This window comes from Coptis chinensis, chromosome 4 (assembly GCF_015680905.1).
Source record: "Coptis chinensis isolate HL-2020 chromosome 4, ASM1568090v1, whole genome shotgun sequence".
Taxonomy (NCBI): Eukaryota; Viridiplantae; Streptophyta; class Magnoliopsida; order Ranunculales; family Ranunculaceae; genus Coptis; species Coptis chinensis.
Genome location: NC_141459.1, coordinates 67,008,802 through 67,025,107, shown reverse-complemented (window position 1 = coordinate 67,025,107; position 16,306 = coordinate 67,008,802). Strand labels below are relative to the sequence as shown.

The 16,306-nt window shown below is 37.3% G+C and overlaps 1 protein-coding gene across 1 annotated transcript; it reads left to right on the top strand.

The window, feature by feature from the left end:
* The first annotated feature begins 13,783 nt into the window (after positions 1-13,783).
* Positions 13,784-15,104, top strand: LOC147504481 (uncharacterized). The gene is made up of 2 exons (XM_086557349.1): positions 13,784-14,496; positions 14,806-15,104. The coding sequence occupies exons 1-2, from the start codon at positions 13,927-13,929 to the stop codon at positions 14,923-14,925; spliced, it is 690 nt and encodes a 229-aa protein (XP_086413475.1). The 5' UTR covers positions 13,784-13,926; the 3' UTR covers positions 14,926-15,104.
* Positions 15,105-16,306: the final 1,202 nt, after the last annotated feature.

Here is a 16,306-nt window from a genome sequence, read left to right as displayed (position 1 = left end):
GCAGGAAGCAGGTCCTTCCTGTAAGGCAGTATAGAAGTCTGAAAGGGGTTTCTCGACTGTGGGATTTTCATGGGCCATAACTATGGGAGATAATGGTAATGAAGATACTTGACGAGGTTGGTTTACGGAGGAAGAACTATGTTTAGGGGATAATTTATACAGTTGTTTATTGTATTTTTGATGACGATATGTAAGTTCTAATTCCTTATTAGTACCAGACCGTAATCTCATACAAACACAAATTTTAATTTTAGGCTCATAAGGAGCAAATTATGACATGGCGATTAGCTATTACGGAAGGAGGGACTGGAACCACGTCTTCCTGAGCCGTTGCTAGGATAACGTGTGAATATTCCAGCAGCCAGGTCACATGAGAGAATTGAGGGAGGTTGTCCGTGCTAGCACGTTCCTTAATTAGGCAACCTCAATCTTTCATGTTTGCTAGACACTGATGGAATAGGATGATGATTTATGATGGTGTATTATGCGGGGTATTATTAAGATGATTATATTGAAATTTTTTTTATTAGAATTTTTTTTATTTTTTTTTTATTTTTTTTTTAAAGTGGAATTTTTATTGATACTGATGAGGAATTTTACAATTAATTAGGACAAGCGTGCAACAAGCTGCGCCGCAAGTCCTTTCTGAATGGCAAATCCTATTCTTCTAAAAACAAACTCGTTAGAACCTCTGTCATAACGTTACTGTCCATAACTTTCTGAAGTCTCTTGAGAAGCTCAACAGCCTGTTGTTCCAAGAAACCGAAAGTGTCGAAACTAAACGGAATGAAACAATGCTGGTTAGCCGTGCAAACTTCCTCATGTTTCTCCATCTTCATTGTCGCTACTCTCTTAGCTGCTTCTCCCACCTCAAAGACTCCATTCCCAAGCCCTACCAACGGAGAGAGGCCGCCATATCAATACATGCATGTCTCCCCTTTCAGACCAACTGTATATCAATACATCCACAGGCCGAAGTATAGATCTTCCCTCATTCGGATCAGTGAGAAAATTCACGGGAGCCTCCTTCTTCACTTATACCCCAGCCTTCCAAAATGCATCACATAAAATATCTCTGACATGATCATGTCGGTATTTGAAACCTGGAAAATATCTACAATGTGCTGCATGGTCCCCGAAAGCATCTAGTCTACTCTTTTTGCAAATAAGGCATAGACCACCATCAGAGTACAAAGGAATCATGAGACGGTACCGGAGAATAGAACGATACTCCACCGGTGACATACGCTGTCCAAGTCCCTCCATCGGAATAGCAAGTTGAAAATCCTTTGCATGTTCTGACTGCAAGCATCCAATGACTGCTTTCTGACGAGCAGATAACACAAACTCCCTCTCAAGACCAGCAACAATATTACCATAGAACGCTTCCGCCAAAACTTTTTGTGGTTTTGAGGGGACGGTAGCATTCACAGCCATAGAATTGAGGTCAAAATCGGGTAGACAAAGACTCAATGCACTGCTAGCAACATCAAGAATCTCATCCAAAGGCACTGGCCCACAACTCCTAAGAATGTGGTTCTGAAGCTCAGACGTCTGACAACGGGAGGCCACAAACGCAAAAGTAGAGACATAAGTGGCACAATAAATACCTAACCCACCCAGACATAATGGGAGTGTCGATAAACGCCACTGCAAATCACCGAAGTTAGGACCATCAGAAACCACAATACTCTAGAGAACACTGCAGAGATGTTGATCAAAAGTTTTAGCTACCTCTCTAAAAAAGGATGGTGAATAAGTACGAATCGCAAAGACCAACTTAGAGAGCCCAGCACAAGCACGTAAGAGAGCTAACTCACACTGTGGATCTTCGAATATAGCTAAACGGTCCATCAAAGTCACAACCTTTTCAACACGATTGCGAGCAAGCCCCATGATAAAGGATGAATCAGTGCTGACCGCACCTCCAACTAACTTGACTCCCTGCTGAAGACGGGGCAAATCTGACGGAAAGAGATCAGGAGTGGAGCGACATGGATCCAGTGATGGCCAAAATATCTCAGTTTTAGCCATATTAAGAACCAGCCCGTAAGAAGGTCCTTCGTCCTGAATCATACCCAAAGTTGTCACCACCTATTATGTATCTCCGATCAGAGTCCCATCATCTAGATACCAAGCCTATAGCAACAACTGACAACTGGACTGGATCCGCAGAATCAAGGGATACAACACCAGTGCAAATTGAAGGGGACCCAAAGGGTCACCTTGCTGGACCCCAGTAGCAAACCATATGTAGCCATCCCCCATATATAACCTCGCAGGTTGACAATACAAGTACTTAACCTAAGGGGCAATAGTTGGGCAACAGATACGAACCTCTCTCAACATGGTGGTCCGATCAACCATGTTAAAAGCATTCTGAAAATCAACAAGCAGCATCGAAAGAGAGGTATTGTCACTGTTAGCATACACTATCGCGGTTGGCCGGCGGTAAAAATCGCTACGCTCCACCAGAAACACAAACCCCATACTGAAAATCCTGTAAGTATCCTACCACATCTTGGGAAACTCCTTTCATTGCAATCTTGGGGACCAGACGACGCCAAACCATCCCCACAGCTATAGGACGAATACTATTATCCGGCTTGAGAAGTGGAGTAAGCGAGCACTCACAATGAATTCCGCTAACGGCTGTGGACATCGTCCCCGTAACCAAAGATTCACTACAGGAGTCAATGCATCTAGCAAATCAAATGATATAGCTGCTGCAACACCACTCATGGCGTCCAACAAATGCTGAGCTCGAAGACCATCACGACCACAAGAAGTACCTTTCAGAAATGACCTAATACATGATAATAAGGCATCTCTCTCTACCACTAAAGGAGGCTCAGCAAAAGGAACAGTCGGTCTCACAGGTGGTTGTCGTATCGGGTGTTTCTCCTCTAATGCACATATAGTCTCCGCAGTATTAGAGGCAACTCCTGATGATGATAACACTTTAACCGCTACTGCAAAATGTCCATCAACAACTTTCTGTAAGTAGCGACGCACATTCTGAGTGGAGGCAGATTTCCTAGTTGGCTGGATTGAAGGAGGCTCTATTATAGACTTTAAAAGACGAAACATCTCGCCAGGCTCATTCCATGTCATCAAAGCATGGAGAATCTGTTTTTGTTGAAAGTTTTTCCTAGTTCCAGAATGACGTTCCTGGCGATTCTGTGGTCGGAAAACTTGCAGAGTGCAACACAGCAACAGGATGAGACGAACCCAAGGCATAACTGAACTAGGATCAGTTGTAATATCCCAGAGAGCCGATTTCAGTGCACCAGAAAATGCTAATCGACAAGAACGTGGTATACTTTTCACAGTTCGAAAAGGCATACGAAATGCATTATCCAGTAATTTCTCATTAAGATAAGAAGGAACAACAAGCAGATCAGGGGTATCACCACCACCCGTCTATGTCGTGGATGCAAGATCTATAGTGTTGGGCTTAGGAGGTGGTTGTGGTATGCCCACAATGAAACATGGGGATTCCCCATTCTCCATCAAAACGGGTGGCGATATGATAGCATCTGGATGACGACACGGTATATCAAGTGCATGGATACCAAGACAACGACCACACATCCATTTGTCTATAGACTTTAAGGAATTCTCCAATAACAAATACAAATCACAATCATCCTTAAGTTCATCCCGTACCCTATCAATACTCAACTGACAACCTACGTGTTGTTTATCAAAATGTGTGAGAAAGTAGGGAATAGTAAAACCATTACCGTTTACCCCATTAGTGCATCCATGACGATCTCGGAAAGGGCAATGAACACGTTTCTTAAGAGGTAAGGCAATGGAACCAGAAGAAACAACTTTCTTCTTTCTCATATCCAAATCCTGTCAATGACTCAACGAAACCCCAACCCCATCAAACAAAACCCAAAACAAGCAAAACCCAAATCCTATCAGCAAAACTACAAATCCCAAACCTCATCTAACCAACACACAAAACCTAAACCAAAACCTTTCCGGCAGAACAAACCAGCCCAAAAAAGTTTATCTCCGATAGCCACAAAAACCAAACAAATGAGTTCACCAAACCAACCCAAACCTAACGAACCTAATACAAGTCATTTCCTACCCCAAATCACTGCTGGTTTGAGCAGAAACAGAGAATGACTTGGGTTTATATATCGTCTCTGCTGCTACTGGTGTGAGCAGAAATAGCTAGAGAAAAAAAGATGTTGTTGGGTGCTACAAGGGTGGAAGGGCTCGGGTGGTAGGTGAATGGGGCAGTGTTGTTGCTGTTAAATAGTGGTGAAGAAAAAGCGGGATGCGGTAATTTAAATCTAGCTGTGGGTTATGTTGGGGCGTGTTTGTAGAGTAAGTGAAATGATAACCGAAGGTGTGTTGGTGGCAATGGAATTACTTCCTGTTCAAATAAGACAAGGTGGTGGTGGTGTTACATTAGTGGTGCAACATAGGAGGTGTTAGTGGTCGATGGGAGATGATGGATGGGGATGGCATTTTGGACTGACGTGGTGGAGATTATGAAGGGCGATGGTGGAGATGATGGATGGGGGATGACAGATGATGGTGTAAGGTGATGCTAGCAGCCGATGGTAGTGGTGGTGGTCGGGGTATGGTTTTGATGGTGGCGGAAGGTGGTGGTTGGGGTCTGTTGCGGGGTTTATGAAGAAGGTGGAGGTCGGGGTTTTTTTTTTAGGGGAGAAGGTGGAGGTCGGGGTTTATTATTTTTTTTATTTATTATTTTTTAAATTTTTAAATTTTTTTTTGTGTTTTGTGTTTACATAATTAATGTATTATGGAGACGTGATTACAAAACATGCAATTAAAGACAAGAGATGCGAAAATAGAAGACTAAACATGCAATTTACACATTCTAGTTTTACACAGGAAGTCTACACATGCAACTCTATATTACTTATACGTGAATGGAAGCACGTCCTACGCATACAATAATATATAGCGAAAAATACGTGCGACTAGATGCGAGCTAGGGGAATGTCAAAAATGAACTCATGCAAAGTAATATTGCGTACGTGAATGGATGTAATATACACATACAAAAATAATCTAAGCAGGTGGTTTGAAATTACGTTGACATCCCAAATATATTCGAATCATATTAACCGTATTAATGTGTAATGACGAACCACACATACCCAAAAAAAATTCTATATATGTAACGAGATCTCATGCCAACATACGAATATGCGATGTAAAATAGGTTATAGCAATCAACCAAATAATATCCTCGACAAAGTTTGAGGAGTTTAAGAATTCGAAACCTGGCGTCCCGCGATTCATTGTATAACAATTGAATTAACTCCTGAGCTCGTGAACTTACTAGATGGTGGATTAACAGGTCTAGAGAGTCCAAAATAGTACTGAGAAGGAAAGTGGTTTGTACCTGAAAACTGGAGTGTTGATACTCCAGGTTAGTCTCGCGCTCTACTACTACAGTCTCGTCCGAGACTGTAATATCAATTCAGTACTTCAACTTCCTACGGAATACTTAGACTGTACTAATAATGATAAACAAAATCTGGTTCACAGATATATATTAGTAGAAAAAGAAAATTTGGGGCAAATAGGTACGTAACACGTTAGTATCACAAAACAAATGAAAATTGAAAAGATGAGGGGGTATGAGAGGGGGATTATTCCGTGATATATTCATGTTATTAAGTTAAATGTCCAGAGTCCTTAGGCGTGTAGCGGCGCCATTTGATAAATAGTAATTTCAAGTTTTGATTCTTTTAAGTTCGAAGTCCGTAGTCCGTAGTCCAAAGTCCAAAGTCCAAAGTCCGTAAACGTCCGTTTAGTCAAGTTACCTTACTCACGTGAGTTGGTAGGATAGGTCGAATAAGGGATCGCCCATACCTTAGGGATTAGCAAGGTTCACAACTGGATTTACAACTTTTAGTGAGTAGGATTTTAGGTTATTTCTTAGGTTTTAGAGAAATTAACGGTAATGCAAGTAACATAAAATAATAACGATTGATTTCTACGTAAAATAAATAGGGATAAAGATACATGAGAAGGGTTAACCGTACTCATGAAAGAATCAGTTTCAAAAGTTATAATACCACATCACTACAGCTCTAATCCGTCTCGAGTTCATAGACAAACCCGATACGGCGTCGAGTATCAATCCCTAGTGAAATGCACGCATCTATGAGCTCATCTTACTAGCATAAGGAGTTGAATTAATATTCCATCACTGGAATATCATTTCAGCTCCTGGTTCGATTCTACATTAGCTGGACAAATCAGAGAGCTATCTGACACCATAGAGTCTCGCGCGAGACATTTTGGGTCTCTCACGAGACTGTTCTGGAGCATCAGCACTCCAAACTTGGACAGTCTCAATTATTTTGGGACCGAATGCATAATCTACACCTAATTCCTAAGTAGTGATTCTGGAACATTAAGGTGTCAATCCGGATCCTCACATGAACATCATTAACCCTCCCCTTGGGAGGATTTTAGCTCATGGTCATGATGGATGGATTGATCTTATTGTATACACTAAACAAGCAAATAAAGAATAGGAATTTAACTGAAAAAGAACTGACTTTTATTAAGTAAAAGGACTTACAGTACTGATGCTGGTATGAAAGCTACTGGAAGGGAAAGCAAGACAACGTACTGGAAATGAAAGCAGGAAATGAAAAGCTAAAACTAAAAACCAAAACTAAAATAAAAGTCTAAAACTAAAACTGAAAACTCCAGTCTAACAAAGGTAAGGTCCCCCTCTCATATATATAGCCTGGTCTCCATAAAGCCCCTTCATTTATGGTTTGTCCTTTTCTCATTTCAAACAACCCAAACCTTGTTTTAAAGGTTTTTGTCCTTTTGTCCCATAATAATTCAAACTTTTTATGTTTTTTTGTTGTTTTCCTCAAATCAATTCAAACATTAATTTGTTTAGTCCTTTCTTATGTGCAAGGTGTCACAACATTGTGACCATCACTTGCCACTTACCTATACTGACTCACATGCCTTGTGGCCCCACAGAGTGGGTTCACGTGCTGTGTCCAGTGGCGGCTCGGATTTTGGCATTTTTAGAACTTTCTGTCTTTTTGTAGATCTCGTCGCCCTAGTTGCTCTGGCAGATCACTAGTCGAAATCAGCGTCCAGGTTTGAAAGATGTGAGCTTCGGAAGTTTGTTGCTTCTTTACACGTGGACCCGTTGTGCACTAGTTTTGTCCCTTTGGAAACTTCGGCTTTAGTCAGGCTTTGTTGTGCTTCACTGGGGTTGAGTGGGAAGACTTCAAGTATGCACAATATTCTCGTACTTTGATGCATGTTTTATCATCAAATTCATGTTAACTGCGGAAACCTGCAAAAATACGAAAATATAATTATTTCATGATTATTAAACACATAATTAACCAAAATGCTATGTCTCTACGGGGTTTAGTATTACAGTTTTGGGTGCTTATCACTTAGTCACCTTCAAGGTTGGTGGTGCTTCAGTGGAACAAGGTTCTTTTCTCTTCTTTTGATGAAAACCAGTATCAACATTTTTTTTCTTTAGAAGAGGTAGGAGCCTGGGAGGAACTGCCACCTGTTGATTTTTTCGCTTTCAGAAACTTGTTCAGGGATTTGGTTGATTTTTCTTGCACATGAGGAATGCGAGATTCCATATCTGTGTACAATAAGTAGTGGTGATCAAACATATCTTACAAAAGTGGATAATTATAGAAGTCCGGAACTTCTTGTTTGATTAAGGGAAAGAGATCTTTAGTCATTTTAAAACCATTTATCATATAATCAAAATAACATCGAGGAGTGTTAACAGGCAATTCAGAAGAATCAAATTTTTTTTCTAAATCCTTTTTCAAATGAACAAGGTTGTCATGAAAATGGAGCAGCTTTAGAAGGTATACCAGGTTGGGAAGGTGAAGGATCTTGACCTCGAAGCACATTACTCTTTTAAGGTATACAAAAGAGTAACATAATTGTAAACATCTTGTAAATCAACATCTGAAGTTGGATTCCCATATTTATCAACACCAGTTCGAGCAGTTATTTCTTCATCAGTGCCTCTTAGAAGATCCATAACTCTAGAAGATTCTCCACAACTTCTCGAAGTTGCAGGTTTTAGTGCTAAAACAAGGGGATAAGGATAGGCCAGTCAAATGAAAGATCCGAGATCGAGTGTCGAAGTTTTTTGGCAAGAGTTGGGATCATAGATTACATACCTCTAAGATTAAAAACGCGGTATACCAAGGAGGGAACAACAATAGAAGCAGATGACTCTCATTGACCAAATATAATGACAGGATATAGAGGCCATCTAAAGTCACTATCTCGATTTACTCTGATGATACCTGGTCGGTTGCTTTGTTTCTTGGGATAAAAATATCCACTTGGCTCAAATATACCGTTTTTGATTTTTTTGGTACGTTTGACAAAGGTATAGTGGTTTTGAATGTCGATAAGCCGAATTCTTTGGGATCTCCGCACATTGGGTTCAAAATGAGAATTATAATAGTTATAAATATACAATAGTCTCAAAAAATTGCCAGTGCCTTAGCCAGGAGAAATGGTCAGGTAGTTCAGTACCTCTCGATCGATGTCATTTAAGGGGAGTCGCAAACCAGCAACTAGTTGCCCAACAGTGATGATGATTGTCTAGGCTTTGCCACTTTGGCATTTGGTTCCTTTTCTACATCCAGCATAGTGTCGAGGAGTGATATTATCTGGTATCTGATATGCAACCCTAATTATGTCTAAGTTGGGTCTTTTTGGAAAGTATGGATTCAAACCACCGCTCCATATGCTGTGATTTTCCATGATTTCACGCTTTGACTCCGAGGCCACAGTCTCGAAAGGATGGCATAATAAGCCATTAACAAGATACGATGGGCGCCAAGCTGGTTCATCAGTCTCAGTCCTTTGCGATGTTGAGGTTGACAAAGAAGAGCTGGTTCGAGCTGCAGACTCGATATCATCATTCGACATATTAGAATCACTAGAAACAATAAATTTTTTATTAAAATTATATTCTTCATCGGTACTACTATCACTATACTCAGTATAATTGTATAATATTTTATTTGTTATACTCATATCGAGGTTTTGTAGTAACAATGTCGGGTTTCGAGGTGAGGATATGTGTCTCAAAAGCATACGTTCTTGTCGTCGAAGCCAGGATTATTTCGAGAGTGTTCACCTAAAATTAACACAAGTTTTTCTCCTAGCCATACTAAAACAGATCAAAATATATGATTCAAAAGTCTAGTTAGTATAAATGGTTGTGCAAATAAAATAATCAAGTTTAATCCCTAACCCTAACCCTAACCCTCTTAAAATCAAGAAAAGAAACAGACACGATATTAAGAAATAATAGAGTGAAGCAAAAAAAATTATGATAGCAAATAAGTATATTAAAGTTTATTCTAACTAACCTGTCAAGTTTGTAGAATGATCTGATGAAGAGGATAGCGAGTAAGTCCAAAGTGAAGCTTTTCAGGACGTTAATGGTGGTGGGGTGGTTTGAATGTCTCAAGCTTTTTTGCGAAATAAAGAAGAGAGAGAAAGCAAAAGAAATTTTTTGTAGTTGATATTTTGATCTGACATTTCAATAGTAACCGCTTGGAATTTTTGATTTTGAATTATTTGAGTTTGAATTTTGGGTTTTTTCCTAGGTTTTTCTCGAAACATTTAAATTTTTGAGATAGAAATTTGAAAGGTTCGAGAGGGGGCGATGTCGTGGGCAAATATCGTCAGCCCAATATTTCAGCCCAAATATTGTGATTAACTAGAAATATCAACATGACTGTCGATATTTTGCACATAAGTTTATATGTTGCAGGTTCAAAGCTGGAAAATAAGGAAGCTAGAAGTAGAAAATGGACATGTGACATGAAATGATTGGGCAAGACTACATCAGAAGCACTATATAAAGACCAGAGAGAGGGGGATCAAGTCATTGGATTCATTCTAGAAAAACTATAAACACAGAGCAAGATAGAGAGAGATAGAGAAAATATTGTAACCGCCATTATTGATCAATAACCATTTCTTTATCACTTCAATTATAAATCTTCATCAGTTCATTAATAAGTAGTGAGTTCTCTTGATCACTACACAGGGGGTATCAAATATATACTCCAATTTTTTGATGCAAGTAATAGATAATTGAATCAAATTCTTGCAAGTACTGGTTCTAGTTCATTATAAAGCTTAACAATTTAATGAGATACTGAAATTAAGAAAAATACTAAAAAGAAAATAAACAAGTGATCTTACCTTTGTGCCAAACTTCTCTACAACCCCTAGTTAAATACACCTCCTTTGGTCTTGGGTTTCAACTACTTTCTTTTAGTTCAAATTGGGAAGAAGGTTTATCACTTGAACCGAAGGCTTGCTTTTGCTAGGGCCTCGTCTTCATGAAGAACATAGTAGATTATCTCGCGTGTGAAGGGTTATGAGAATTGAGATAGGAACATAGTAGATTCCCTCGAGTGTGAAGGATTTTGAGAATTGAGAAAGGGTACGTGAAATTTTTAATTGAGTTTTTTCCATGAAAGAAACTAACCATCCACATGGTTTCACTCTTTGTTGGGAGATGAGTGCCACCTAGGATAGGGACTGCCACATCAAATGTACTCTGCTTTAATATAGAGAGAGGTGATATATAGACAGATAGATATTGATATATTGATTTGCAAAAAAGGTAAAATTAGGTTGAGCATTAATTGTATAAAAAAACGTGATACTTAGGAAATATTGTTGCTCATAATAGGGCCGAAAATATCGATCGATATATCGGCGATATATTTCAAAAATCAGGGTACCCAATATGGATACTTTTGATATTTTGGGTTCGAATATTAAATAGTATTTAAACCGATATATATTGCAATTTCTGATATATATCTTAATATCAACGATATTTTTCGATATATTCGATATATCTGATATAAATCTTTTGACTTTTGACTGTTTGACCATTTGACTAATATTTTCAATATATATCATTGTATATTGGTGATATTTCCGATATTTACTGATATAAATTGGTATTTTGACTGATTTACCAAAAAGAGAAATATCTCCGATATATATCGGTTTGGGGGGAGGGTGGTTGGGGGTTTTCGATATCTCGCCAGACATGGAAATATTGGGTCTTGGTTCATAACTTCATATCTGGGATAATACACGCATGGCGTGTGGCATGTGCAATAGACTAGTACTGTATAGTTTTCTAGCTTTACACCCCCCCCCCCCAGTAAACCATGCTTGACTATTATCTTTTTGGTCAATGCATGTAAAAATACTTTATTGCCCTTTGTCCTTTTAATAGTTTTCTAGCTTTATCCCCTCCAAAAATAACTTAGGCCAATTAGCTTTACCACCCTAGTTCTTTCATCTAGAAGTTTACCTCGTTAGGCCAATTAGCTTTACCCCCCAGTTCTTTCATCTAGAGGGGGTAAGAGTTTACCCCCCCCCCAAAGACCACAACACATCCAAGTCAACTGAGTTTGACCGTGATATTTTTATCAAGACAAATGAAAAGACTCTAATGTCTTTTTCTAGGTATAATTACATAAATATCCTGTGACTTTGACAAATACAAAATTGGAATTCAAATCATCTAGGACACATGTCATGATCTTGTGAACTCTATCCGATAGCACCAATCATTATCAAATGACATCCACACCCTTAACATTATGAAATTACATAATTACCCTCACAGTTATTAAAAGCTACATGTATGCTAGGAGAAAACCAACCGTGAAAGGGCAGTGAAGTCTTTTTATATGGTAGTGGTATATGGCTTGGAGAAGATAATGCTATAGTGATGGTAGTGGTGTATTTCATAATGTTAAAGGTGTGGATGTCATTTGATAATTAATAAGGATTGGTGATAGCCGTCGGATAAAATTCACAAGATCATGACATCTATCTTAGATGATTTGAATTCCAATTTTGTCTTTGCTAAAGTCACAGGGTATTTATGTAATTATACCTAGAAAAGGGCATTAAAGTCTTTTCATTTGTCTTGACAAAAAAAACATCACGGTCAAACTCAATTGACTTAGTTGTGTTGTGGTCTTGGAAGGGGGTAAACCTCTAAATGAAAGAAAGGTTTATTATTATTAATTTTTTTTTGTAAAGCTAGAAAACTGTAGTTTTTATACGTGAAGTCGTGGTTCCGCTCCTGGTCTTGTTGAGAACATGTGGAAGGAAATATACTGCGTAATTGCATTGAATGAACTTAGACAATCTTGGTCCACAGTGGTGTATCAGAAAAAGGTCCAAAATTCTTAGTCATAGTACGCCGGAAAAGGTCCAATATATTCACCATCCCCGAAATTGTCTCCATACAATAATCAAAGACCACTAACATATCAACTTTATTAGTTTCTTTCCACGTGCAATTCTGCACCCCATTTTTCTAAAACAGAATGAAGAATTCATATTTTAAGTCAAGTAGTCTTATGTATAGTACAAAATATCCCGATATATCGCGATATTTAGAGATATCTATCTATATTTCAAAAAAAGATATTTAAATATCACGATATGTTTAGGGATATATACGACTGCAAATATCAGTTATATTTCGATAATATTTGCGATATTTGTGATATTTAGGGATATTTTGTGATATTTGGCGATATTTTGTATATATAATAATTTTATTTAATATTTACCATTATATTTCAAATAAATATAAATAATGTATCATGATATATCAAGAAATATCCACAATATCCACGATATTTGTCGATATTTTGGATATATCTACGATATTTGCATGTGAAACAATGTCAAATATCCCCAAAGAAGAGAATATATCCACGATACATATCTAGAAATTGAATATCGATAAATACCCATATCCTGATATTTTGTACTAGGGTCTTATATGGTATTATGAGGTGTTGTAGAAATTAGAACAACCAATGATTACGTCACTCACTCTCTTGAATTTTCTTTGTAAAGCTAGAAAACTGTAGTTTTTATACGTGAAGTCGTGGTTCCGCTCCTGGTCTTGTTGAGAACATGTGGAAGGAAATATACTGCGTAATTGCATTGAATGAACTTAGACAATCTTGGTCCACAGTGGTGTATCAGAAAAAGGTCCAATATATTCACCATCCCCGAAATTGTCTCCATACAATAATCAAAGACCACTAACATATCAACTTTATTAGTTTCTTTCCACGTGCAATTCTGCACCCCATTTTTCTAAAACAGAATGAAGAATTCATATTTTAAGTCAAGTAGTCTTATGTATATTACAAAATATCCCGATATATCGCGATATTTAGAAATATCTATCTATATTTCAAAAAAAGATATTTAAATATCACGATATGTTTAGGGATATATACGACTGCAAATATCAGTTATATTTCGATAATATTTGCGATATTTGTGATATTTAGGGATATTTTGTGATATTTGGAGATATTTTGTATATATAATAATTTTATTTAATATTTACCATTATATTTCAAATAAATATAAATAATGTATCATGATATATCAAGAAATATCCACAATATCCACGATATTTGTCGATATTTTGGATATATCTACGATATTTGCATGTGAAACAATGTCAAATATCCCCAAAGAAGAGAATATATCCACGATACATATCTAGAAATTGAATATCGATAAATACCCATATCCTGATATTTTGTACTAGGGTCTTATATGGTATTATGAGGTGTTGTAGAAATTAGAACAACCAATGATTACGTCACTCACTCTCTTGAATTTTCTTTAAATGCGTCTGCAAAGCAAGAAAGGGAACATGGGGTTAGTAGTCTGCTTTACTCTGTTATTATTATAATAATTTCCCTATATACAAACAGTCAAACAAAGCACTCTGCTCCCTTTGTTGCTATCTTTTCTATAAACATTGAACAGAACAACTCCATTGAAAGAAAGATTCAAGAAACCATGCCAATAGAAAATCTCAACGATTGGGAAACAGTGGCATCAGAAGGAAAATCATCAGGAGCACCAATAGATGCACGAGAGCGACATAAGTTAGCAGAACGAGAGCGCAGAAAGTCTATGCGAGAGCTGTTTTTATCACTTCATGCTTTACTTCCTCGTGGCAATACAGTTAGAAAAGAGCAATCCTCTATTCTAGATGAAATTATCAAGTACATTCCATTAGCTTCAGCTCGACTTAAATCACTTCAGAACCGAAAGGAGTCTACGACTACCCCTTTATCAACCCGGCCTAAAGTAGCTTCTCCTTCGATTCAAATTTCGGATAGGAAGTCATCAGGTTCTTCAAATTCAACTGATTGTGATATTAGAGTTGCTCCTGAACCTTCTGCTTCTGTTGCTATTCGAGTTAGAGGTGATAGAGTTAATGTTTCTTTGACGGATACAAAGGGTACAGCCCAAACTTTGTTCTTGTCTGCTATATTTGATGAACTTGACGCTCATAATCTGGAGTTGGTTCGTTCTACTCATTGTCGCGATGGAAGTAAAATACTACATCATTCTGAGAGCAAGGTTGGTGTTTTTAGTTATTTATTATATTTTTCCTTTTGTAGTTTTGTTTCTTTGTTCATTCTTTTTTTGGTAATGTTGCACTTGCTTTCTTATTAATTGTGGTGCATATATTTGATCACCACGAGGGGACAACGAGTGTTCATACTCACATTTGCATCTTATATATTTTTATAGAGTGTATGCATCATGCATGACATGAGAGTAGCACGAACACTCCTTTGTCTCTTTTATTTTACAAGCCCAGCTTAATTGCTTCATTAATATGTATAACTAATATTAGTTTTTGTTTATTTATTGTTTTGATCACAGATATCTGATGGATTGGAAATATCTCCTGGTTTACTGAAAACAAGATTGCAAGAATTAGCTGGGAGACTACACAAGTTGAGGAAGTCTTCACACAAGAGAACATTTGACCAGCTTGATTAACCTCAGAACACATAACACCAGAGAGTTCAAAGTCCGGCTGTGGTTTTAGTTCAGGAATTTTGTAAAAATAATCTAGAGCGGAAACTATCATGTAACTGATCTTTTAACTCTGGTATCTTGTGTGCAAATTTGTTAGTTGACCAAGTTAATTAAAATGAATGTCTTACTCTTTTTTTAAATATGAACCTATGTATAATAACTGATAGATAAGACCATCCGGCATAGATCTGTGCCTGGGGGCTAGACATCTACCGATCCATGCCCAACAATCTGTTTAAGAGTTGAGACTTGAGACTGCAACTGTTTGGAAGTTTAACATGCGTTACCGACACGGCAAACTTCAGGCGTCAATGTGTCACTGTCACATAGCACTCAGTAACTCAGCAGGTAGAGATGTCGCACAAGTAAATATTGTTATATTACTGCAACGATCGAGCAGCGCATCTTCTTCCATGACATGACAAAAAGTCGTCCAGTTGCTAATTTAGTCTTTAGACTAGATTTTGACCGGGATCTTTAAGATATTTCGCTTGAAGTAAAAAGTTTTTTCTTTTTTATGCACAAGTTTTTGAACATTTTGAAAATCAATTGATAAATATTAAACTAATCAATTATGATAAAACATGAGAAAATTGCAGACTTAATCTTGATTACTCACCATCCATTACAAAATAACTCCTTTGAGCAGCTCTAAGTACACCACTATTGCTCGACCTATCGTTTAACAATCAATTTTTCATTTTCATTTGTTTCATTCCCCTTCATCGTTTCTTCATCCTTCATGTAAGCCTCAATACTAAAGAAGTTTATATTGCACCGCCTTTTTGCATAATTCTCTTAATCTTGGCCTTCTTGTGTTCATACCAAATCAAATTCATGTCGTCCCATATCTCTATCATTAGAAACATGGTAATGTAACCTCTAAATTTGATTAGGGAGATGATGGGGATGCATTATAAGCTTTTCATTATATTGTAACCTGTGATAGAACTACTTAATCTTTTTACTAATGGTGCGGTGCTTACTCAACGTATAGAACAATATCTCCACGGATCCTTCTTAATAAATCCTTTGATATGATTATGATTGTTCTATATGTAGAAATCTAGAGTTGACAGTAGCATTTCTATAATTGTTGTATATAGAAAGACAAAGTCAATTCAAAAAAGATTTCTAGTAGTTTAGAATTTAGATATCTCTTAATTAGAGTTAGAACATGTAACTTTTCGATATTAGGTTTTCTGGATACCATTGTTCATAAGTCATATTATGCTAAAAAATTTAGATCCTTATAGAAATGACGAAAAAAGTAAAGAAGTTCACTGAAGATCAAAGCCCAAGCATAGAACAGAAAACAAACTAAATAGAACTGCTGCTAGAA

Bases quoted from the DNA above. Each gene is read 5' to 3' on its own strand.
- LOC147504481 (XM_086557349.1), top strand. From the start codon at position 13,927: ATGCCAATAGAAAATCTCAACGATTGGGAAACAGTGGCATCAGAAGGA. The intron at 14,497-14,805 runs GTTGGTGTTTTT...TTTTGATCACAG, and splicing joins TACATCATTCTGAGAGCAAG to ATATCTGATGGATTGGAAAT.